Source organism: Acomys minous (genome assembly GCF_964271855.1).
Source record: "Acomys minous genome assembly, chromosome: 3".
Classification (NCBI taxonomy): Eukaryota; Metazoa; Chordata; class Mammalia; order Rodentia; family Muridae; genus Acomys; species Acomys minous.
Genome location: NC_140485.1, coordinates 102479084 through 102505817, shown reverse-complemented (window position 1 = coordinate 102505817; position 26734 = coordinate 102479084). Strand labels below are relative to the sequence as shown.

Below are 26734 nucleotides of genomic sequence, written 5' to 3'. Positions count from 1 at the left end.
GGAAGAGTGGGAGGAAGGATTGAAGGAGCCAGAAGGGTCAAGGACACCACAAGAAGACCTACAGAGTAAACCAACGTGGGTCCATGGGGGCTCACAGAAACTGAACCACCAACCAAAGAACATCCACGGGCTGGACCTAGACCCCTTACACATATGTAGCAGATCTTATGCAGCGTGGTCAACATGTGGGTCCTCTAATAATGGGGCTGTCCCTGACTCTGTTGCCAGCTGTGGATCCCTTTCCCCTAGCTGGGCTGCCTTGTCTGGCCTCAGTGGGAGAGGATGTGCTTAGTCCTGCTGTAGACCTGAGGTGCCAGGACAGGTTCATATCCCTTAGGGGCCTCCCCTTCTTTCAGAGGGAAAGAGAGAATGGGGGAAGGGGATAGGAAGGGGAGACTGGGAAGAAAGGAGGGAGGGGGTTGGGATCAGGCTATAACATGATTAAATAAATGAATAAATAGTCTTTGGTAGGTATGCACTGCTCTGGTGATTTATTTTTTTTTATATATACAATTTTTTAAAAATTTTTTTTCCTTTATTAATTTATTCTTGTTACATCTCAATGGTTATCCCCTCCCTTGTATCCTCCCATTCTTCCCTCCCTCCCATTTTTCCCCTTACTCCCCTCCCCTATGACTGTTCCTGAGGGGGATTACCTCCCCCTCTATATGATCCTATGCTCTGGTGATTTAAAGGAAAAGTGCTCCCATAATTCTGGATTTAAATGCTTGCTTCCAAGTTGGTGGTTGTTCCAGCAGCACAGGAGGTGTCACCTTGCTGGAGAAAGTCTGTCAATGGCATTCAACCAGTTTCAAAATGCTGGTGTGCACAACTCTGACCCCTCTGAAATGTGCCCCCTCCTTCTGTAAATTGCCTGAGCCATGGTGTCTTACCATAGCAACAGAAAAGCATCTCTTGCAGCCCACTGAGCTCTGAGGCAAGCTTACACACCTTCAACTACTAAAAACCACCATGTTAGTCATGTAACTGAGTTTGCATCCAGCATCTTGCTCTATTTCAGGGGAGGGTTCCCTTTTCCCTCTTTTTCTACCTAGTTTTGAACTAGCTATTCTTTATGATTCTTGTTTTATCAAATGGATGGGCTGCTAACTGATGGTGGCATCTGTTTCCATCCCATCGGGACTATACAATCTTAGCAGTAATAAACACACTTCTATAAATGCAATTGTAAAATAGTGATTTTATTGTGTTTAGTAGAGTGTTAACGTTTTGTAATATTGCATAATGCTCAAATGGTTGTTTGTTTAGTTAGGTGAGAATCCCCTCATCTCTTATCACTTTCCTATCAGGGAGACGGCGGCCTTCAGGGCTCTGCTATACTGTCTCCTACAGCGCGTCCCACTGCAGAAAGCGGCAGTGCCACAGCAAACAGGAGTTCAGTTTCATTTCACAGTATCACAATTAAGCAACCAGCAGACTGCTGAATTTACAACACTAACAAAAATCCACAGACATTTTTATGTTTACTTTTCCCATAATACTCCTTTATAAAGAAAAAAAAACTGGCAAAGCAGAGGTAATAAAGCTTCTCTTGCTCTTCACCAAGTGAGCCAATCTTTAACTGCAAACAGGTTCCAGGAACCAAATGAGAAGCTAGTTCTGTGCCAGCTGATTTACTTTAAAAAAAAAAATACCCTGTTGTTTCAGTCTATTAGAAAGTGACAAATGACACTAAAAATTGAGACCACTAAAAATTAAGTTAGAAGAACCTTCCAAATTAAAACTTACAGCAAAAGCAAACAAACAATAAAAAAAACTCGGCCAGTGCATCAAGTACTTATAAAACAAATAAGCATGATTGCATAGTTCAACCAGTGGAAATTCAAGTTCAAGTAAATTTATTAAAATGGACCAAATTTAATTTAAATGGACTCTTTCACGTAAATACTTGGAACTCCCATTAATATCTTATACATTCCTTAAAACACATGCATTTTATTTGGCACAGTATCTATCATATGTGTCATAAATCTTAGAAAAGCAACTTAAATAGTGCCACAAGGGACAATAATGATGAAAACAAATGTTGGAGCACTTTAAATGGTACTCTTACAAAGCTAGCTCTTACTCTTGGTCCAACAAAAACGAACTAGTTCTTAAAGTCAGACCAAATGTCTTTTGCATTCAAATCTAATCAATTTATGTAAGATGCAAATTTAAGAAAGTAAATGTATATTTAAATAGTTAGAGTACAACCAAGTTCTGTACTTGGAAATACATTTGTCTCACTAGCAAGTTCTAAAATCTCCTTTCATGGGTCACGTATTCTATGTGCCTGAAAACATTTACATATATATACACATATATATACACACATATATATAAACATATATATATATCATGTATGTTATATGTGCATGCATATATGCATATACACACATATATAATTTCTCTGTAAGAACTATTTTTGGAAGATTCAGTTTAGAGGTTTGTTATAGTGACTACTGCATCTTCAAAGCAGGCACAGCTGGCTAGGTTTGAATTATGCCGATCAACAAGTTCAACTGATTACAAAGAGTCAAATACCCTGTCATTTTATACTTAGAAATACTGGCACCATAAAACAGTATTTATTTGACAAATGCACCCATCAATTTGGTAATTTTTATATTACTACCCTGTTCCTTTGAATGTACATAATGTTGAAAAAAAAAGCCTCTTACACTTACCTCTGTAACTTCCATTATAGTACAAAGGGCACAGACACAATCTGCTATTTAATGGTATAAAAAGACTGCCAGATGCAGTCAGCACTAGGAAATTTCATGGTTGTGGGGCTTAAGTGTCCTGCCAAAAGCTTAGATTCATGATAAATAGTTTACAAAGTGTCCTACTATTTAAAAGTGCTCCTGTATATACTTTCCTTATGTCACATGCCTCTGATTTCCAGCAGAAACATTACAAATGCTGCCATAAGTGAAATCTTGCTTTACAGAATAGACTATGCATTATATCAAAATTGTTTGTGTTCCCATCTCAAATGAGTTGAATTAGGTTTTTACATAAGTATTCTTAAGTATATAACTGGATGTATACATAACCTGTATATAAATATAAATTAAAAAACTAAGTTCAACAATACCACATCTGCTTAGAAAATTCTACCAAGCACAGTTCTATGGGAATAACACACACATATGTAAATAAATATAAATTTTCTATCAAAACCTTTAGATTTTCAAGAGACTTTTTGCTGTTAACTCATAAAGACACAAATGAGATTGACTAATCTGATGTGAAGGTCGTCTGTCACTTAGCTCACATATATAGTGTATTACGTGCTATACAATAGTAATATAGATTTCTATACATTAAATCCTTAGCAGTTTTCATTAACTTTACTCGTTTAGTCGCAACATTAAATGCATTTAACAAAACTTAATACATAACAAGTTGATTTCTTCAGGATACTTTTGTTACTCAAGCACAACATTATACAAAGAATAAAACGCTCAAGGTCTTCCGAAAAACCCGAGGAAAGCATTTCAGCGTTAGGTATGCAGCACTACCTTAGAGCCATGATCCCCTCGGTCACGGTCATCTTTAAAATGAGGAGTGAAAAGAAACACTATTCCAAAAAGGGTACCAAATCTGGATAAGATAGAAGATATTCTAGAATAATAGTATTTTGTGTGAACAACACAAATACTGCAGTGTTTTATTGGTTTGTAATGTGAATAACATGGACGGCTTCTTTCTTCAGAACTGCCACACTTAACCATCAGTACAGTATTTCCTACTTTATAAATGATTTTTACGTTTTCTGTTTCAATTGTTTATGAAATATAACCTACAGCACAGTGATCCCAAAACTAAAATAATAGAGATTACCACACTCTAATTCAGCTCTTAATTGCTTCTGAAGCTTTTTTTTAATGCTTCAAGACAGAGGTAGATTTCATAGAGATGTCAGACTCACGGACATCTGTGAGATGCAATTGTAAATATTCACAACACCTGAAAAGTTCAGAACCATTATATAATATTCACCAAGTTCTCCTTTTCAAGCTTGAAATAATTGCATAATGTATATTCAGAAACAGATACAAAAATCGACATAACAGGAGACAAATATAGTTACATCAAAATGAATAACCAAAACAACCAACAGCAATCTGTAAGGAACGGTGCATCTGAATAGAAACTTCTGTTTCATATTTGCTTTTAAAAGTGCATCTGAGTTTCTCTTTCCTGTAGTCTATTAAACTCTTGCTACTAGTACTGGTCATGTGGAAGAGCTATCAAAAGCGACCCAGTTCAGTCAGTCACTTTCACTTTCCCCAGCGCCCGTTAAAGCTGAAACCCTTCCATTGGTGCCTCCTGTTGCTGAAATACAAACTGCTGCTGGTTTTCATCCACCTGAGGCGCAATGCTGGGATCATCATCTTCTACACCAAAATAGTGCTCAATCAGATCAAAAGCCTTCTGGTAAATTTCCTGATTTTCATGACTTTGCAGAAACTCTATTTTATCCAAGCCTATCACAGAAAGAACACATACAAGAAACAAATTATTCTTAGGGCTTCAGTATATACTATATGACAATAACACACCAACAACATCCATCACGCCACTAAGATTGGTATGCTAATTACATTTAATTTTTGCACAAATCAATGACTTCACACTCACATCTTTTTCCTTAAGGATGACGAGCACAGGGGACTAGGGATGTAGCTCAGTTGGTGAGAACGGTTGCCTAGTACACAGGCACCCCTAGATCCCAACACTCTTACTGCATAAAACCAAGCAGGTGACACATGCCTGTGATCCTAGCACTGGGGAGATATAGGCAAGAGGAGCAGAAGTTCAAGATCACCCTTGACTCCACAAAGAGTTCCAGGACAGCCCAGGTTAATGAAATCCACTCTTTCTTTAAAAAAGAAAAGAAAAAGTACTGGGGAAGTACAGTATAAAGAAAGGCTCAGTCAAGGAGGAAGAGCACCAGCACCACCGAGCCTGCTTCACACACTTGGCTAAATCACAAAGTTCAATTACCTGCACTTGAGTTACAGAAGTCTAATTTCAGATTAACTCCAGAGACCCCTTCCAGGACACCTATGCTAACCAATAAGGAAAAGAGAAACCAAACAAAAGAACAAACTAAAACACACCAAACCAGAGAGTTCTGGTGTGGAATACAGGCAACTATATTTGAAGCCATGACACTTCAGAACAAAATACCACAAACGGCTGCTACAGAATGTCCCCAAAGAACGACCTATAAATGCAAGGATGAGGGAAAAGTGTAGCACTTATTTTATTGCTTTCAGGAAATAAATCTATACAGATCTGAGTAATGCTAGAATATCTTTCATTCAGAAGACAAACCACTCTCGGACAACCAGATGACTCAGCAGGTAACAATGCTTGGCATCCATGCCTGGCAGCGTGAGTTAGAGCCCTGCAGCCCTCAGGAAGTGAAAGGCAAGGACAGACTTCACATGCATCTTCACATTGAACTTATGTGCATCACATGCATGCAGGAGCCTAAGGAGGACTGGATCTTTTGATTGCCTGGAACTGGAGTTGTAGGAAGTTGTGAATTGCCCAATGTGGTTGCTAGTGCAGGGTGCTGGCTGGTTTTTTGTCAATGTGATACAAAACTAAGCATATATGAGGAGAGAATTCTCCACAGCTGAGAAAACGCTTCCATAAGATCAGGCTGTGGGCAAGCCTGTGGGCATCTTCTTAATTAGTAATTGATGTGGAAGGCCCATCTCATTGTGGGTGGGGCCACCCCAGGCAGGTGACCCTGGGGCGTATAAGAAAGGCTGAGCAAGCCATAGGGAACAAGCCAGTAAGCAGAACTCAGTGACACTTTATAGTTTGAAGTAAGGGTAATACATCTCAGACTTCATTTAGGAATCATAAGTAAAAGCTTGAATCAGTGTACAAAAAAAGGCGGGGGCTTAATAGAGAATAGTGAATATTCATATAAATAAACCTTAAAAAATCAGTTTAGGTCCAAGTCTATTCCAAAATAAATTCCTTGTGAGTTAAATTTCTTAAGAAACCAATCAAAAAATACGATCAAGATGGGCTTGGTGGCACAAACCTCTAATCCCAGCATTTGGGAGAGAGGCTCTCTGTGAGTCTAGGGTCAGCTGGTCTACATAGACAGTTCTAAGACAGCCAAGACCAGAAAGATTGTTTCAGAAACAAAACAAAAACAAACAACCCCACATCCCACCCAAAAAAAGCAAGAAGAAGTAGTGGGAAGAAAAATCTAATCAATAAAAATTAATTTTCATTGTATGCCCATTAGGACAATGATTTTGTAATCTTTAAAATAGGAGATGACACTGAATCATTTGTTAAATATAAAAAATGCCTTCAAGAAGAACATTATGAAAACCATCAAAACTAAAGCTATGAAAATGGCTGGATGGCTAAAGACACTGTGTGTGCAAGCCTGGTGGCCTGAGTGCAATCTATAATGCTGCTAATGTGACGTCACAAAAATGCATGGACATGAGCACTAGCTCATATACACAACAGCAGCTTAAGGAAATAATCACTATGAAAGCAGTTAAGTATGGCACTAGGCAAAATAGATATGTATTATGATAAGGTAATACACTAATACAAGGAAAACAGCACTTTTTATACAAAATAAACCAAGAAACTAACATAAAAGCAACTTAGTGACACCATTACACAACGCAATAAAAGAAATTTCAAGTTTTCGGAGTCCTTTCATATACCGCCAGTGACACTGTCAACTAAAAGTCCTTAAGAAAATAAAATGAAAAGATAAAATTTGTGCTACGACTCAGCAAGCACATTCCTGAAAATGTATCTGGGCATACTGACTCAGCTGGGCGTGGCCGCCTGTGCTTCTAGTCCCAGTGCCCGGGACCGAGGCAGAAGGATTACCAGCTGAAGGCAGCCTTGGCTACACAGGGAGCTCTAGGCCTGTCTCAGCTACGCAGTTGAGAGCTAATATCAAAACCAAAAACAAGCCAGGTAAAAAACATATGCCAATACATAGAAGAGACAAATTTACAAGCAGAATAATAACTGCTTTGGCTTTTATAAAGCACTAAATAATTTGGAAACAAACTAAAGGTTAATTACAAGGATGTGGCTAAAACTACTAAAATATTGCTAACTCTTCACTTCCACATCTATTCCATCATGGAGAAATACACACTACACAACACTTAAATCAACATAAGGTATCTGTACTTAAGAAAATGTAAAAACAGGTAGATAAGGAAAGTTAAACAGTAAAAAGAAAATGATGAAGATAAATTGTTACAATATCGGGCATGGGCAATTACTTTCAAACAATTTGCTTTTATAAAGAAAACAATTTATAGAATGGGGAAGGTGGAGGTGCAGATGGGGGAGAAGCCTCTAGGGCATAATTACAAACCTCCAACTGCTGCTTACCATATGCCTCCTCAATGAGCGCACAGTATGGATTCGTGCCCACTCCCTTCTGCTTAGACTCTTGTTCTCCAAGTCGTAAGATGTTTTCAAGTCCATTCAAAGCCACTTGAACTATTTTGGAGTCCATGACAGTCAAAAGGTCACAAAGTGGTTTAATGCAGCCCAAGGTTACCAAATACCTTGACAGAAATTTTAAAAAAGAGAAACAGAGGGAGGATTCATACACTGTATATTTTAATAACATAAAACCAGATTGAAATATTATATTACCAATCATCAAAATGTTTCTACACATACTTTTTATTGCTGTTTTTGAGCCAGGGTCTCATCATTAGCCCTGGCTGGTCTGGAACATCCTATATAGACCAGGCTGAGCTTCAACTCACATATTTGACTGCCTCTGCCTCCCAAGTGCTGAGATTACAGGCGTGCACCATGGCACCAGGCTGGGAAGTGTTTTATTTACATTGCAATATGTAAACCCTTTTCTCCTATTCTCCAGTTTCACATAATTAGCAATAATGGAATTGCTAATACTACAAACTGTACACACACACAGACCAGCACTAAGATGATTTTGCATAGGAGAGCTATGTGCCACCTGTTCTTTTTTATAAGTAAGACCGTGTGTGCGCCCTCCCTCCCTCCCTCTCCTTCCTTTCTTCTTGGTTTACTTAATGGAAAGGTATAAATGGAGAAGGAAAGGGAATATGCAAATTAAATTTAAAAAGATTTCTTACAACAGAGATCATAGACATCTCTGAAACATACATTATATTTCAGAAATGCAAAAGATTGCAAAAAAGATAACAGGCTACCTTAGTAAATGTTAACAAGTACCGTTCACAGAAATATCCCATTAATTTCCTAACGCATTAGTCTTATTATCTATTTTCCCACTCCTTCTTATATAAATGAAGTGATTTTTTTCTCACATGACAAAAAGCCCATATGACCCACAAATGGTAAAACAGGCTATGAAGCCAGATTGCATGGTTTCAGATCCTAATTCCATTTTTAATTAGTTATGTGATTTTGGGCAAATGTTTTCTACCTCTCAGTTTCCCAAAAGGAAGTATCTAACAAGTTTCTGCTTTTCTGAAAATGAAGTGGGGTACAGATGGCTCGGTGCCTGCTGTGCACGGATTACCCTGGGTTCATCCCTGAAACCCACAATAAGAACACTAGTCCCACAATGTCATCCCCTGGCTTCCACGTGTGCACTACAGCACACACCCACACCTACACATCAAAAAAAGAAGGTATGCACTTACATTCACTTTCCAACTTAGTAAGTGATCAAAGATATTTTTGAATGAATAATTATCTCATAGGTATTAAGTTAAATGAAATAAAACATAAAAATACCTGCTATAACTGGAATGACGTGGCTGCCTGAACAATAACCGGCAATAGTAAGCCTAAGTATTGTGGCACGCATGCTGAAACTAACCTGAGATTAAGACATTTTTTACTATATATTGGTTACTTTACGCTCAACACAAATAAAAATAACAGTGGTAGTTTAAAAAAACACATAACAAAGCAAAGACTGTTTACTATTGCTTGTGTTTATGACAGAAACATAATGGAACTACTAATTAAAATAATAAGGGAGAACAGAAAAGAAGCAGACACACATGACATCCCTAACACAGATATGAAGGTGACGACACACGACAAGGTGCAGTGGTCATTTATAGCCCTGTCATTCGGGAGACTGGCCAAGAAAATAATAAAAATAAGTTTTAAAAGAAAGATGGATAAGGAAAATAAATCTCAGCATAATCCAATTACAGATGACTTATTTTAAAATATTTTTTCAAAGGGTATAGAGGCACACACCTTTAATCCTAGCCATCTGGACACATAAACTAATAGACCTCTCTGAGTTCAAGGCCAGTCCGGTCTACATAGTAAATTCCAGACAAGCAAGAGCAATACAGTGAGACCCTGTTTCAATATACACACATACATACATACATACATACATACATACTTAAACATACACACATGTATGTGTATATATTTCCAAATATTGTACTGCTTTTACAAAACACGTATGTCACTGAAAGAAGCAGACATCAGTGATAACTTGTTTCTTAAAAACAAGAAACAAACAAGATAATGACTTAACATTTGGTAGATTTTAAATCCTTTGGTTTAAAAAATAGTATCATAATTTGATCTATTTTACATTTTTTAAAAGGCACATACTCATTAGAAAATATTTCCTAAATAGTGACTTCAGGTTTTGTGGAGGGATTCCTAAGAATAAGATTATGTAGGAAGTCAAGTTTCATTGAAGTACAAAGTATATCTTGCTATACAAGTAAGTAAAAAAGATTCTTCAGATACATGACACAAAGAGACTGGAGTCAATACTCGAAAATGACTATTACAAACATCACTAGCACCTTATTCTAGCACTTATTAAGCACTGTGCTGAACACACCAGGTGCTCATGTCACTGTAGATACTGTTACTAAATTCACTAGCAAGAAGAAGAAACTGGACTAGAAAGGTTAAACGATTCTGTCAAAGCTGGTCCTGTCCCAAGTTATACTGACAGATCATGACTCAGCCAGGCTTACTTAAAGCCATATATCATGCTATTGGTGTATGTATCAAAAGGCACAGATTATGAAACCTAGTATAGAAGGAAAAATACAAGTAGTGCGTAAAAATATTATACATGGGCTGGAGGGACGGCTCAGAGGTTAAGAGCACTGGCTGCTTTTACAGAGGTTCTGAGTTCAATTCCCAGCAACCACATGGTGGCTCATAACCATCTGTAATGAGATCTGGTGCCCTCTTCTGGAAGTCAGGCAAATACTGTATGTATATACATACATACATACATACATACATACATACATACATACATACATACATAAATCTTTAAAAATATTATTCTACTGGCTAGACAACAGGCAATAAGGAAAGAACAACATTCAAAAATGCATATTTTAAACAAGCTAATATTCATATTTGTTACTTTTATGTAATAAAGTTAATTTTGTGATTTTTAATGCTTAAAACAAATCTAATACTCATGACAGTATATTCTGTAAATCAACAAATTATTCCCATTCAAATTTCTATGTATGCCAAGGAGGATGGGGTTAATTATCACCTAAGTAAAAACGATAAAAGAAACCAAATCAAAGATACACCACATGCTGTCATTTCATGTTAACAAAAATGTTAGTTTCATCAATAAATGTAAAAGTATGTTTTCTTTACATTTAAAAGACAGTATTTTAAGTCTGAATCCACCTTATTTGCTCTGGAGTGCCTCCCGATGTGGCGTTGGTTATAGCCCATGCTGCTTCTTTCCTGGTACGAAATTCTGCTTTCTGGAGAACCTCAATCAAAACAGGAAAAATACTTGCATCTATGACAGCCTAAAAAGAAAAATGATGCAGTAAATTAGTGTAGATGCTGTTTCAGAAGTACTGCCACGTGGCGCACTGAGATGCCGAGGCTTTACAAGGTGAGAAGCTGCAGGGCGACTCAGCAGTTACACACACTTGGTGCTCTTTGCTGAGGACCTCGGCTTGGCTCACGGCAACCACATCAGGTGGCTCACAATGACCTGTACTTCCACCTGCACACACTGTGGTTTACATCAACCCATACATGCACATACACATAATTTTTTTATATTAAAATGTGCGGGGTTTTAGAAAGTTTGTAATCTATTAATCTATCAACACACTTTACCTGTTTCTTCAGTAAAAAGAAATGAGCTTTTGAAAGAATGGAGAATGTGTCAGTAGAATATAAATATTAAAGTGATAAGCTGTAGGCATGCAACTGATCAAAATGGTAGGTATTCTCTGGCTCAGGAAACACAACAGAGCCTAATACTTTGAAGGCAACAAGAAGATGATTCCTACCACTTAAAACTGAGGGAAACCACTCTGGCCGCTCAGGCCTCCCTATTCAGCCCAGCTGGCCTAAAAAATCATCATGCAGCCTCAGCCTCTCAATTTAAAGCTGACACAACACCTCTTTTTATTTATGTTTTCTTCTTTGCAGACAAGGTGTCCTAAGCAGCCCATTTGGCCTCAAAATCCTAAGAAGCTGTTTCAGCCTCTCAAACGCAGGATTACAGGTGTGTGCACTATGCTCAGCTGAAACCATCCATTTCTCAAGACTAACTTCATGTTTCAGATACTGTATAAATGAAACTGATATTCCTCGCTAGAACACTAAACACAAATGCCATTACTTAGAGAAGAAAAGGCCATCACAGCTTAGACCTTCCTACTCTCACCTCAACCTTGAACGGCGCTTACCTGGATCTGAGCTCTGTTCCCTGCAGTGATGTTAGAAATGGTCCAGCAGGCTTCCTTCCTAATCGACTCCTTTGAACTCCCCAACAAGTGTAAGAGGCAGGGCAATGCAGAACAATTCAAAATGACCTAAAATGGGTAACACAGAAAACAAAAAGGGGGTTAGCATAAATGAAAAAAAAATCCTATGAATTATTAGAAGTACAGAAATCAACGTGAAAGTCAAAATAAATTCCTCTCAAAGTAAGCCTTAGGCAGCTGCTAACTTTTACACCCTGCCACTAACAAAGCTTACCTAGAGCGAGTGCAGTGAATGGCTCTGTTCTCCACTAGACACGTCCTTCAAATATACAAGACAACTTAGCTACAGCATTAGCAACACAGCATGCATTCTGAAGACTATGACCTTCTCCAAAGGAGAGAAGTCTTGAAACTCAAGACTTGAACCAGTTAAGATTTCTGGTCATACCCATAGACATATATGCAAAGTTCAACTCACAAAAGTATTTGAACAGTGACTAGTGATGGAAGACAGGATTCAACCTCATCATCAGAACACATTACTGACTGGATATCCATTCTCAACACACACTTCTATACGAATTTTCAAGCACAGAATAAATCTGTTCTGTTTTTTGCTTTGTCTTGCTTTTGTTTTTCGAGACAGGGTTTCTCTATGTAGGCTTGGCTATTCTGGACTTCTTTCGTAGACCAGGCTGGCCTCAAATTCACAGAGATCCACCTGCCTCTGCCTCCTGAATGCTGGGATTGAAGGCGTGTGCCACCATGCCTGGCTCTGTTTTGTTTTTTTAATCTTTGACTTTTTTTTTTTTTTTTACTATTTACTTATTATGTATACAGTGCTCTGCCTCCGTGACAGAAGAGGGCATCAGATCACATTTATAGATGGTTATTAGCCACCATGTGGTTGCTGGGAATTCAACTCAGGACCTCTGGAAGAACAGACAGTGCTCTTAGCCTCTGAGCCATCTCTCCAGCCCCCTATACTTTGACTTTTATAAAGTATTATCTATTCAGGTGTGTGGTACACACTTTTAATCGCAGTATTCAGAAAGCACAGACAAACAGGTCTCTATGAGTTCAAAGCCAGTCAGAGCTATTAATGTGACCCTTTCCCAAACAAAAAAATCAATCAGCTGAAAGTATTGCCTGCTCTGTCCTTACAGTCCAATCGTCCACAGTGGTTTCGAACAGTGAGGGCGGAAGGCATGCAGCAGCAGTACACTGAAGGTCCAGCTGGTGAGCACAGTGTACGTAATATGTGCAGCTACTGTAGGTGGGTATTAGCAACTGCTAAGGATTAGTTGTTGAACAGCTCTGGTTGGGTCTCTAAATAGAACTCTAACCCAAATCTGGAGTCAGTCCTAACATCTTACCATTCTCCAAGAGGCACACTGCACACAGTTAATTCTGGAAACGTTTCCTTGCTATCTTTCCTTTGGCCTCATAATTTGAATCTTAAGTCCTATAACCTATTTATAATAAACCACTGCGCCTAGGTTTAATGGATTAAACCTACCTCAGTGTATCTATTTGCCTGTCCCATTATGAGCATGCAAATCTCCTCCCATCTACCTTAGTACTACTCTATTTGTTTAGTTCCACACATTTACAGAAACTAGAGAGTCTCCTCATACTCATCTTTGTTATAAACCCTTTACAGCAATTGCTCATTGATCAGCTCATAGCACATGCATTTCCTTGTTAGATGCTTTAAGAGTCTCGGCCTGTACTGAGTGACCTAGCTAGGCACCTTGCTTTATTTCAGTATGACTTCTACCCAGCTAAGACTGGACCCTCCGAGTAGAACACCCAGTGTACTTCACACTGACAGGGCTATGACAGGACCTTCCCAACAAGGTAACTGATGCTGAAGCTGTGCTTACTCCCACCAATGCCTGTATAACTATAGCAATAAGGCCTTGATGAACATATAACCAAGTGATACGAAATATGACATTAACAATGTGTCATAAGTTCTGAACTCACCTGTGTTTGAATATCATCACCAGTCACAATGTTACCAACTGCTCTCAGGGCAGGTGATACAACTTTATAGTCATTGTGCCTAAAAATAAAAATATGAGCTTATACACTAAGCTAAAAATTTATATAGAGTTGCAAAAATAGTACAGAAAACTTCCCTAATTTTTACTCAGAGGTCCTACTTAGGTTTCACTTGGTAGTCTGGTACTAGTTTAAAAGCAAAACAAAACAAATCTAATCCAGTATCATAAATGCTAATATAATCTCATACCTTATTGGGTGACATACTGTGTATGTCATGTCCCATTACTGTGGTACTGAGCTCTGTCACTAATTAAGAAATCTATCATATTATTCTCTTTAACTACTGCTAATTTTTCCCTTATATGCAGTATTTGATGATGAAATACTTGAGACCATGTAAAAAAAATCCCATTCTTTAATCTATTTATTTTAGAGATTATAATTACATCTCTCCCACCCTTTTCCTCCCTCTAAACCCTCTCATATAACCCTCCCTCTATCTTTCAAATTCATAGCTTCTTTTTCACAAGTACTTATTGCATGATATATGTATATACATATATATTCCTAAATATAACTTTTTCAGGCCACACCCCTTTTTCAGGCCACTAGTGTTAGTATCTGTATGCTCATTATTTACACTAATAATATTTGTATTTTTTTACTAATCATTTTGTTATGCTATCTTCTCGACCATATCTACTATTGATCCATCCACCTGTTTTAATGTGGACTCTAGGGTTGTTGCTATTCATTAATTCAAATACATTACTATAATTTATTCCCAAGATCATTATTTTCTGTGTTCATCTCACTTTCTCCTCATTATTAACACAACCATTTTTCTAAAACAGCTACTATCCTTAAATGAGCAGTGATATTTTAAAACCAAGAGTTATGCCCCCAGTGTGCTCAACTTATTTCTAGAGATGTCACTGCTCCAAAAACTTTAACACACTCATGCACACATACACATTTAAATAGTTCCTTATTTGATAGTCATGGGCTTACACTGAGGGATCTAACTCTAATCTAAAGGCTTTTTCCCTTCATATTTTCTAACTAGAAACCAACTGCTTTATTCACATCTTTCTACATATAGATAACCTGACAAGACAGGCTACCAGGCCATGGGTTTTGGCTCTAAACCTGGCTCTGGCCCGCTTGGCTGCCCACCTCTCTCGAGCTGGGGCCCTGACCATCCCTCTGCACCTGTCTACTTTTCTCTGATTATGGCCCCATACTGGAACACCAACCCTTTAACACAACTCCATTCTTTGTGCTTCCTTCCTCACTTGGGCCTAACTAATGGCCTTTTGTTTTTGTTTTTGCTCTGTTCTTTGAGACTGGGTTTCACTATGTAGCTCTGGCTTGTCTGGAACTCGCTGTGCATGAAACTCAGAGATCTAGCTGCCACTGCCTCTCAAGTGCTGGGACTAAAGGCATGAGCCACCACGCATGGCTTACTACTAATGGCTTATGACAAAACAAAGGAGGACAATTTTAAAATAAAGTTGGAGAATAAAGAAGTTATAACACCTTTTTAAACAAAATTTCCTTTTAATTTCTTTGCATGGAAAAGCTGTAATATTAAACACAGGTAATAACTGGCCAATAAGAAAAACATCATGGAGACATTAAGTGAATTGCCTGGTTTTGTATATTAGTTAATTATTGTAATGAATTATAAATTAATTATTGGTTCTGTGAAAGGAAAAACTTGTGTTCTTTCGCTAATAACATTTCACATGTCATCTTTGGTGCCAAGAGACATTCTATAAATACTTGATGAATTAAGGTTCCTTCATAAAGAAAAGTTTCCTTCAAAGAGATAAATTTATAAAATAATGTTCATGCAGGCTGGCGCGGTGGCACACTTCTTTAATCCCAGCACTTATGAGGCAGAGGCAGGTGGATCTGAGTTCAATGCCAGCGTGGTCTACAAAGCAAGTCCAGGACACCATGGCTCTGTTACACTGAGAAACTCTGTCTAGAAAAACAAAACAAAACAACAACAACAAAAAAAAAAAAAAAAAGAAAGAAAGAAAAAAAAGAAAAATTCTTGCATTTCGGGATATATATTGAAAGATTATAGCTATTCTATAAATGGTAGAGTTGGTAACTCTGTAATTCTTCCTAACATGGTGACTTTTGAAATGTTTAACTCCACGATCTTAACTGTTAAACTTAATACACAATTACGTAAGTACTAAGCATAAATTATAGTTACATCAAAAGTTCCACCAATCTTCGGCAGACTCCAGAGTCGATTACTACTTGAATTTTATCATTGGGTCCATCAGAGAGGTAAGAAAGGGCCCAGCACACATCTGCTAACACATCCGAGTCACTGCTAAACAACAATCGTGATAAAACACTTAAGCAAGGTGAAACCTGTTAAAAAAAAAAGAGGAGTTAATATTTAATTATTTTCCATATTTAATATCAAGGTTCCTGAGCAAACTATAGAAATACAGCTTAAAACTAAAATCTAATACAATAAGAATACACAGAAGATTATGTGAGGTATATGGGTATCAAAATTATTATAGCTGCTACTAATTGGTTATTGAATAAAATATTCTAAAGCAATAAAATGTGTATTTGGTATTTCTTTTTGATATTTAAGTCATATACATATCAAGACTAAAAAGCCTAATGTTTCAAGCTAACTTAGTTCTTTGTATTCATTACATGTCCTCAACACAAATAAATTGAATAATCTTGAGCAGTAAAGATAAAGAAAATGTAAAAACAAATATTCTGAAATGTCATGCCAAAGAAGCCATTCCTAAGAGTCTTCTCTTTTCTTTTCCTTGCTTTATTTTAAGATGCTGGGGCTTGAACTAGGGGTCCTCATATGCTAGAGATCCCTAAAACAGAATAACTTATCCTGGTCTCAAACTTCAGTCTCCTGCCTCAGTGTAGAATTATAGGCATGTGTCACCATACCCAGCTCTATGTCTTCTTACTGTAATGAATAATTTCATATATTTTCAAATAAAATAAAATAATAATAGCTATGTCCAAATGCACACTTCTAACCCCAGTTCTCAGAAGGCTGAGGCAAGAAGAGACTTTGAGGCCAGCCCCTGCAACATAATGAAATACTTTCTGAAATAAATAAAGCCCAAAAGAAAACACAAGCTAAAGACATGATACAAGAAATGTCTTAATCCCTGCAGTGCCATAATTATTTTAATCCCTCTTATTACTACAATTAAGCAGTGTGAAAAAGAACAAGGCACTTTATAGCTCTCACTGACTGTTTCCAAGTACGTGAAATAGAAGAGTAAATCAGATCAATTCTGTGATCTTCACTATCTTCCTGCCAGGCAGCCCTAGCTCGAATACCATTTGGTATTCATACCATATGGTATGAAAGAATTACCTAATATCTGTATCTCCAAATTTCTTCACTTGTAAAATATACATAATAAAGAACTGCTGGATGTGTAGCAATGCCTGACATACAGACATTATTCAAATATCAGCTCTGCCTTCCCCTCACTCTCAGTACTGAGCCTCTTCCCAACTTATTTGGAATTTTTTTTTAAGTGGCCACCTCACATAGCCCTTAATGTTATCCCTCAGGCTGGTGATACAATAGGGGCTTCCATTCCCATTCCTTCTCTGTTGAGGACACATCCTGAGCCTCCAGTGGACGCATGGAACAATGCACAGGCCTGTACTGTTTTCCTACTCACACAGACACAAATGGAATGCCTTTCCAGCTTAACCAAGCACTTGTCAGGCACTGAAGCTCAAGTTTTAACAACAAAATTAGCATAAATCATTTTAGTTCTTTATAAGTTTATGGCTAAATGATTTTTTCTTTACCACAGATTTCAATAATCTCAATATAATTTTTTCTCTTCCTATTACTCCAAAAACTCTCATTTAAAAGAGAAACACTTCACAGCATGAACAAACGTTTATTTGTAACAAGGGAGGACAGCAGAAGGTTTCATAATGATATGTAGAAAGGCTTATGAAGAACTTAATTCTGGATTTACCATTTGACATTTTTGGACCAAGAGTAAATAAAAACTCAGAAATCAAAACTACAGATAAGATATGGTAGCAGTACATATGCTAAATGCTAGATATCTCATGAGTTAAAATGAATTAAAATGCTCTGCTAGTTTTCCCTCTACCTCTGAAGATTGAATCAGTACATGAACTATTTTCCAAAACTGGTTAATATTTTTGCAGCATCTGTCCTCCAAGGATAACTGTAGGACTCTGGTACAGAAATCGGCTTATGAAATACATGTGCTAATCCATGCAAGTTCGTAAATAGAATTAGCACAACTGGATCCTTCCTCTATAAGCATGCGGCCATCCTTGCCAACAACCTCCTTCTTTAATAAAAGAAATACATCAAATAGCTTTTTTTTACATATATTTTACTTTACTTTTTATGTGTATGAATGTTTGCCTGCATGCACTTCTCTGTGCATCACTTGTGTGCCCACTGTCCTCCAAGGCCAGGAGAGGGCATCAGAAACCCTGGAGATGGACTTACATATAGTTGTGAGCTCTAAGCCTTCAATGAAACAGGTTTTTTGGTTTTGTTTTTAACTATAAAAATTTCTAAGTTTAAAAAACTCAGGACAGCTGATATATACTTTTTTGTGGACTTAAAAACCAAAGTCATGGTCAATTGTTGCTACACATGCATTTGGGAGGCAGAGGAAGGTGGATGTCTTATGAGTTTCAGGCCAGCCAGGGTTACACAGTGAGATGATCTCAAAACAGCAAACCATCAAACCCACAATGTTCTAGAGCTTGTACAAGCAAGCTAAAAACAATCCTGTTCCATGCTCTTGTCAGAACCAAGGAACAGTAAAGTTATCTTCTATATGAGATACTTAAAATCTTATCCACAATGACTAAATTAAATAGATAAATGCGTTAGCTAGGGCTAGAGAGATGGCTCAGGGGTTAAGAGGTCCTGAGTTCAATTCCCACCAAGGACTTGGTGGCTAACAACCAGCTGTAATGGGATCTGATTCCCTCTTCTGGTGTGCAAGAAAACAGAAGACTCATTTAAAAAAAAAATAGCTGACAAAGAAAAGGAAGACTAAAAGAGAGAAGTGCCAATAAGAAAACAAGCCAGCTTATTCCCCAACACTTAAAACACACACACACACAAAAAAAAGTCCCCCCAAAGACAAGAGCTGCAGAGCTGCATGGGCTGAAAAGACAGAGTTCAGACCCTGCACCTCACTACAGTAGCAAAGTGACTAGCACGCAAGACACTATTCTCATTTAAAAGAGAAGCACTCCATATCGTGAGCAAAACGTTATTTGTTTTTAATTTAGTACAAAGGGAAAACAATATGTGAGTCATACAAAATGAGTTGGGTGTCAGGCACAGTGCAGACTGAAACAAGGCAGTGCGTGTAAAGTGCCGCACTGACTGTGACAGTCTCCCTTCCACATCCTGTCCCCAGCTCTCCTGGAGCTAGCTGTGTGACCAGCACTACACAGTATCTTCCAGCGAAAGAACGAAAACTCTGTCTTCTTCAGAAAACAAAAACAATAGATTCAGAAAACACTCTAAATGAAGTTCTTTAAAGACAAGAATTTGTGGAGCCGCTCAAGGTTGCACATGCCTGTAATCCTAGCATCTGGTGGGGGGGGGGGGGCAGAGGCAGGCAGATCTCTGTGAGTTCAAGGCCAGCCTGGTCTATAAAATGAGTCCAGGACAGCCAAGGCTACACAGAGAAGCCCTGTCTCAAAAAGAAAAAGACCAAAATTTTGCTGCCCAATTAATTAGCCTACAATGAGGCCCATGAGCTAACACATCCCCCACATGCACCCATTCCAATGAGGGCTGTGCCTCGGTACTAAATCTAAATCTGCCCACAGCTAAGGATCAGCACAGAATGAGGACAGCAACCAGTAGGAAAGGAACTAGGACAAACAATAATCTGTAAAGAAAGCAAGCAATTCAAAGAAATGGATACAGGAAAAAAAAAAAAAGACCTCACTCTTCAGAGAGGTTGGTAAAGAGAACAGAATTGCACATAGGCATGAGCAAGTGAAGAGCCAGGGAAGGAGCACTGAAGAGCACAGTGCCGGAAGTGGGCAGCACAATCTACACAACCACCAAACTTCTTACACTGTGAAGCTTTCATTTTAATGGGAGAAGGTTTACTTTAAATTAATATAAATAACATGTCAAAAGAAAAAAAGGAGAGTAAAATAATGGGGTCAGCAAAACTCAGGGTTGTTATATTGACAGATGATGATATTAAATCAGTCAAAGTCGGCACTTCCTAAGCCAAGGGCCAAGAGAACTCTGCTGTCAGAGATAAGACACTAACACCACTGTGCTCTTGCAGAGGATGGAGGTACCAGTACCCAGGCAGGTGCCTCACAACTGTTTGTAACTTCTGACACTGTCTTCTGGCCTCCATAGACAGACAGACAGACAGACAGACAGACAGACAGACAGACAGACAGACAGACAGACACACACACACACACACACACACACACACACACAAATATATTTTAAGGAAGAAAACCAGCCAAGTACCCACTGTAAGAGGCATGCAGCTGGTGAGGCCGAACAGTGAGCACAGTGGGTAAATGGAGCCTAGGAGAGGAGAGTCCTGAAACGTTCTTAGTAGGTGCATGATCCCAAAATTGTTTTTATAAAAATTGTAAAATATAATTTGTAATAACATAAATTGTACTAATGGATAAAAATAGATGGTAGGAGGGGCTGGAGAGATGGTGCAGTAGTTAAGAGCACTGACTGTTCTTCTAGAGGACCCAAGTTCAATTCCCAGCATTGACATGGCAGCTCACAACCATCTGTAACTCCAAGATCTGACACCCTCACACAGAGGGTATAAACATCATTGCACATAAAACAAAACCAAAACTAGATGGGTAAAACTGTTGGTACCTGGAGACAATATAAGTCAGAGATAGCAAAATGCACCACAAATCATTATATTCTGCACCTTCAGCAAAAATGATCGTTTGGAAGAGTCCACTTAATTTAAGAACCACCTAGAACTAGCAGTGAAAAACTTACCCCTTGCCTTATATGTACAGTTTATCAGATGAAATAGGAAACATCTATGTAGCACTTCTACTCACAGAAGCACTTGTTTGGTCTGAACTAGCATTGATTGAGTCACATACTGGAGTAGCCACTTTTCCCTACCAAACTCCATTTTTACTTAAGTGATTTAATCTTTATCCAGTCTTACATATCTGGAAGACATTTCATAAAGTATAAACAAAGTGAACCTGTCATTTCAAGAACTATAACTGGCTGCATTTCTTGCCAATAACTTAGAGATTTCAAAAAATTCGAATTTTAGAAAACTTCATCTTCCCCTGTTTAGTGTGACATCTTCCTAACACTGACAGTAATAATGCTGTACTTTTAAAACATGTATATTTATAATGTTCCAGTAAGAATTTTATTCCTAGCACAGGGAGGCAGAGGCAGATGGATCTCTCTCTCTGTGAGATTCAAGCCAGCCTGCTTACATACTGAGTGACTGGCCAGTCTGAGCTACATAGTAGACCCTGTCTTAAAACAACAGCCACAGAAGGCTAAGGATGTAGCTGGGTTGTCTAGCATAAAAGGTCCTATTTCAATCACTAGACCCACACAACACACACCCTCAGGTCAAAAGCCTAAGTCAATACTAATCTCATAAATCCCTCTTCTTGTGAAAGGTGTTTTTGGTAATAAATATTACTAGACATGTGATTGGTCTGTTTTTACTTTTATAAATGAATTAGTAAATGTCTCAACTTTTCATAATTAAAAATTTTAATCTAGTATATTACATATAAAGCATAAAAAAAAGAGTTTGGATTCTGAGCTGGCTTGAATGAGAATGGCCCCGTACGCACCTATGTTTGAGTGCCTGGTACCCAGGTGGTAGAAATGGAAGTGTCTTGGAAAGAATTAGGGGGTGTGGCTTTGTTCAAGGAGGTGTGCCACTGGGGCAACCTCTGAGGTTTCAAAAGACTCTTACCATTCCCAGTGTGCTCTCTGCCTCAGGCTTGTGGAGAAAGATGTGAGCTCTCGGCTCCTGCTCTGTCAACACATCTTGCAGCTTGCCTACTTTGCTCTGACATTATAGACTCTAACTCTATGAAACCATGAGCTCAAGTAAATGCTTTCTGTTATAAGTTGTCTTCCTCGTGGTCACAGCAATACAGAAGTCACTAATACAGATCTTTATAATGTTTAAGAGTGGAAGGAAGTTCCAAGGCCAAAACCACTAAGAATCATCTATTCGTTGTTTTTGGCAGAGAGAACAGCTAAACAAAGCATTAAACTTTGTTTATGGAGCAGTAAACAGTACAGTGAGGCCAGAAAGTAAAGTGAGATAGCAAACAGGACCTGAGTCAGGGAGTCACAGTGGGCTGGTGTATGGCTATTCTTAGAGGGTATTTATTTAACAAAATTAGCTTGTGCTTGGAATAAAACATAGGGAGTCACTAGGAACGGAGGTGTAGTCTTAAAGTTGTAGATCATTCTTGCTGCTTTTGGGGGGAACAACAATAAAAATGATAGATGGTAAAACAATTTATTACTTTGAAAAGCTTCTAACCTACAGAAGCTTTGCACCAAAAGTGCAATCAATAACACCATGCTGCTTCCAAATTCACTAGTTAACACTCTGCATGTTTGTTCTCTCTCAACATTCACATGTGTCTGTAACTGACTATGTTTATATGTGTATGTTTGTCTTCCTCAGCTGGAGAGTTAGCGGATTACAAAAAATTATCATGATACTTCAACCTCTAAACACTTTAGGGTATGTCTCCTAAGAAAAAGGTGCACTCCACATTTTTATACACTATATTTATCACACTCACAATTTGTTAGGGTTTGTTGTTGTTAGGAAGGAATGTCACCAAGTAGTCCCGGCTGGCCTACAAGTTCCAGGCTGCCTCCCAAATGCTGAGATTAAAGATGAGGCCCAGATGCCTGGCACACCACCAGTTTCATTGACATCCATTCTAAGGTATCAGTCACATGCAATTTTTTAAAGTGAAAGCATCCTGGTCCATGATCTCATCAAGAATGAAATATTTTTAAATGTCCTAAAATACAAGCTTATTGAGGTAGAATATACAAGAAAATTATACTTGCTTTAAGTATAGAATTCAAAATATCTATTTCTTTTGGTATGTCAGTTTGCACAGTAAAAATGTAAAATGTGAAAATAGTTGAATAACCAATATCTAATCAAATTATAAAATACTTCTACAATTCTGAAAATTTTCTTCCTGTCCCTGGGTGGTCAATTTTCTCACCTCAGACATTCCTCAATATGATTTTTATTCTTCTATACTTCTTTTTCAAAACATGTAGCTGGAATCATGTAAGATGAAACATTTATATACTCCTTTAATTTAACTTAGGGCCTTTGTGATAAAAGCATGCATCAGCAGTTTGTTCCTTCTTACTGCTGAATTTTATTTCACCAAATAAACAAGCCATAACTAATTCACCAACTAAGGAATGTGTAAAGGTTTTGGGTTATTTTTATACTTATGAATAAAGCTGCCATAATACTTGCGTGTAGGCCTCTTTATAGTTTGACTGTTGATTGTCTTTTAGAAAGTACCAAAAAAAAAAAAAAGAAAAGAAAAGAAAAGAAAAGAAAAAAGAAAGTACCAGCCAGTGAGACTGATAGATGATTTATCCCAAAGTCTCTATGCCATTTTCCATTTTCAGTTACCTAACAGTGGATCGTATGGGGAGGGGTTGACTTCAATTTCCTATAAATGAGAAGAGCTGAACTACAAACAACAACTCCAAGACACATAAATATCTGGTTACACTGGGAACTTCTGGAGAGAAGAGCTAGAGTGGCGAAGGAAAAGTAGAAATCTATAAACTTTACTTAATTTGCTGAATGTGTAAATGGTGTCTAGTTAATAAAGAAAATAACAAAATATGAGTCTCTTCAAACCTCAAAAAAATCTATCATAAAGAAACTTACTTTATGGAAATATATTTCTTAACTTGTGTATTTTGCTCATACCTTACTGAAATTTGGAGGAGGGTTTTTACCTCTACATAAATTAGAGAGGGCCCACACAGCATTTCTGGTGGTTGTAAGTCTGTTTGAATTTGTTAATAACCTGCCAAGAAAAGAAAAAGAACTGTTATGTTATATTCACTTTCCATTTCAACTATTTTCTTGTAGTAACTACATTCTCCTTGATATACTTTATATTTAAAGTGATAAAAACAGGAAAGGGATTAGTATTATAGTTCTATTCTTAAAACTGAATCTAAGATCAAACACTTAAATCAGACAGACTGAATAATGGATTCAGAAGAAATGTACAAGATGACTTTTGTTAAAATCATGAAAACACTATATCATACAAAATGAGAAAGCAGGGACTATAGTGTTAAGTGAAAGTTAGTCATTAGCAAAAGAAGTTCTTTGTTTTTACAATGTGGATTTTTTAAAAAGCTGGTTTGTAATAAATCCTAATAGGTGCTAAAAATCTGAGTATCTGAAACAAGAATGTCTTTTCTCTCAGCTCCCTTAGAAATTATTAACAATTTTCCCACACAGACAACAGAATGCTTCAGTTTCTCTGGTAGTTCAAATGAAACTGGCCCCCACAATCTCATATATTTGCATATTCATGCTCCCCCCAACTGGTGGCTGTTTGGGAAGGATGAGGAGGTGGGCCCTGGTGGAGGAGGTGCACCACAGGGTGGGCCTGGGTTTACCGCCTTCCACCATCCCCAGGTCACTCTGGCCTCCTGCTTGTGCCAGAAGTATGAGCGCTCACCTGCTGCTGCAGCCTGTCCTCTGCCAGGATAGATTCTAACCCCATAACTGTAAGCCCAATCAAAGTCTTTCTTTTGTGGGATACTTTGGGTCATGGTGTTTTATCATGGCCATACAAAAGTAATTAATACAATTATTTCTATGTTTTCGTTAATTATGTTTAGATATAAGACTTCCAAGACAGTGCGCTGATTTGCAAGTAGAGGCACGTGCCACCAAGACTGAAAACTGGAGTTCCATCCACAGGATCCACATCGTGGAGACAGAAAATTGACTCCAACAAGCTGCCCTCTGCACCCTACAAACACACACTAATTGCATAGGAGTGTCCCCGACAGAGTCTATTTTTTCTTAAGCTTTTAAGAAAAGTAGTCCTGGTGACATCATAATTCCTTGTACTGTAGAAAAAGAACACAAACACACACACTTGAGGCATGTAGTTCCAGGAGTTTAGTGAGCTGCTAGGAATATAGAGGGCCTAGGTTGGGGGGGAAAAAATCCCATTTTACAGTGACACCAGCAATAATTATAAGGAAGGGAACTCTGAAAACCTTGTTCCCTCCCCCAAATACCAATAATGAGAAAATAAACAAGAGAACCGCTCTTACCAACTTTGTCAGAATTCTGCAAGAGACTCAAAGTTTACATCCATGAAAGGCTGAAACATATCAGTAGACCTATCTGGTATTTTTTTTCCCTGAGTCAAGGTTTCTCTGTGTATCCTTGGCTGCTCTGGACTCTCTTGGTAGACCAGGCTGGCCTCAAGCTCACAGAGCTCCACCTGCCTCTGCCTCCTGAGTGCTGGGACTACAGGCATGCACCACTGCGTACTTCCTGGTATTTTAACTTACCCTTGCTCAAAGTCCTCTCTAGCCTGGTGCTGACTCTGAAAAGGTATCCCCGACACACACCACCCGCCAACCAGGGTCCCTGCTGTAGAGGAAGCAGATCCACCACTGCACTTCTTTCCCAATGCTTGCTTATCAGCGACTCTGAGAAATGGGTACATTTCTTGTCTTTCTTTGCCTGAGAACTCTCTAAAGTGCAGAGAGTTAAGGGCAAACAGGAGAGACTGAAAAACACAGAAGGAAAAACTGAGGAGGGAAATACTCTGGGGAGTTCAGCCATGTGAGAGGCTTCTGTACGTGAGACATCTCGATAGCCTCTACATCCTGAGGCACAGTACACACTCAGGGAAGCCCCTGGGAAGGGCCTATCCTCGCCTGCTTGACCTTCAGGCTCAGCACTAACCGCGTGTAAGGCTGAGTCACAGCAGGGACTGGCTTAACTAACAGTGATTTTTAAAAACATCTTTTATCAAGGGCTGGAGAGTTGTTGCCCTTGCAGAGGAGCCGGGTTTGCGTCCCAGCACCTACGTGGTGACTCACAACCAGCCGTAACTCCACTTCTAGGGAACCAGGCTCCCTCTTTTGATCTTTGCAAACACAAAGTACACAAGTGGTATACACGCATCCGTGCAAGTAAAACACTCACCTAAACTGAAATGAATAAAATTAATTTAAAAAAAATCACTTTCCCTTTCTTTTTATACCTTCATTTAAGAGACTGTTATACCATGAGCCCCACTAGTGCACAGAATCACTCAAGACTAAATAACCAACAACGCAAGCTTTATGAAGTTAACCAAAAAACACCCAAAACTTTAAAGAAGCAACTATAGTAAGGAACATCATTAGAACTCAAGAGAGGACAATCTGATTTCCATAGCTGCAATGTTATAGTGAAAATGCGCAGTTTCCTGCTGGGGGCACGGAGGTCCTTGCACGCAGAGAAGCACTAAGAGAACCAGGAATGTTAATGTTGCGGAGTGTCTCATCGATGGAGGAGAGAAAGTAACATGCCTGCATTCGCCCAGAGAGCTGCGAACGGAAGCTGCTGACAACCTGGTGACCGTTTTGCTATCTGAAGGGACAGACCTCATCCAAATCTCCCAGAATAACTGTTCCAGACTCTTCCCTCCCTAAAGCATTACTGAACCTTAGGGGAGATGTCACAAGTATGGCCTCCTGACCTGTACGCTATTGGTCAGAGACCACACTAGACTCTAGGCCTTTTAGCTATAGGACCCACCCTCACGGTCACATGCACCTTGTAAAGGAGTTTCTATTTAGTCACACCTTAAGTTTTATCGTGCAAGTGGAACTGGACTGA

At 38.4% G+C, this 26734-nt stretch overlaps 1 protein-coding gene across 4 annotated transcripts in view; it reads right to left on the bottom strand.

The window, feature by feature from the left end:
- Positions 1-1181: 1181 nt before the first annotated feature.
- KPNA5 (karyopherin subunit alpha 5) overlaps positions 1182-26734 on the bottom strand; it is a 42293-nt gene continuing 16740 nt past the window's right edge. For all 4 annotated transcript variants that reach the window (XM_084776257.1, XM_084776255.1, XM_084776258.1 and 1 more), the window contains exons 8-14: positions 23795-23894; positions 15982-16145; positions 13731-13809; positions 11724-11849; positions 10699-10826; positions 7420-7598; positions 1182-4499 (exon numbers count right to left, since the gene is read on the bottom strand). In XM_084776257.1, coding sequence (XP_084632383.1) covers positions 4312-4499; positions 7420-7598; positions 10699-10826; positions 11724-11849; positions 13731-13809; positions 15982-16145; positions 23795-23894 — 964 coding nt within the window. In that variant the 3' untranslated portion in view covers positions 1182-4311. The remainder of the gene's footprint in view (positions 4500-7419; positions 7599-10698; positions 10827-11723; positions 11850-13730; positions 13810-15981; positions 16146-23794; positions 23895-26734) is intronic.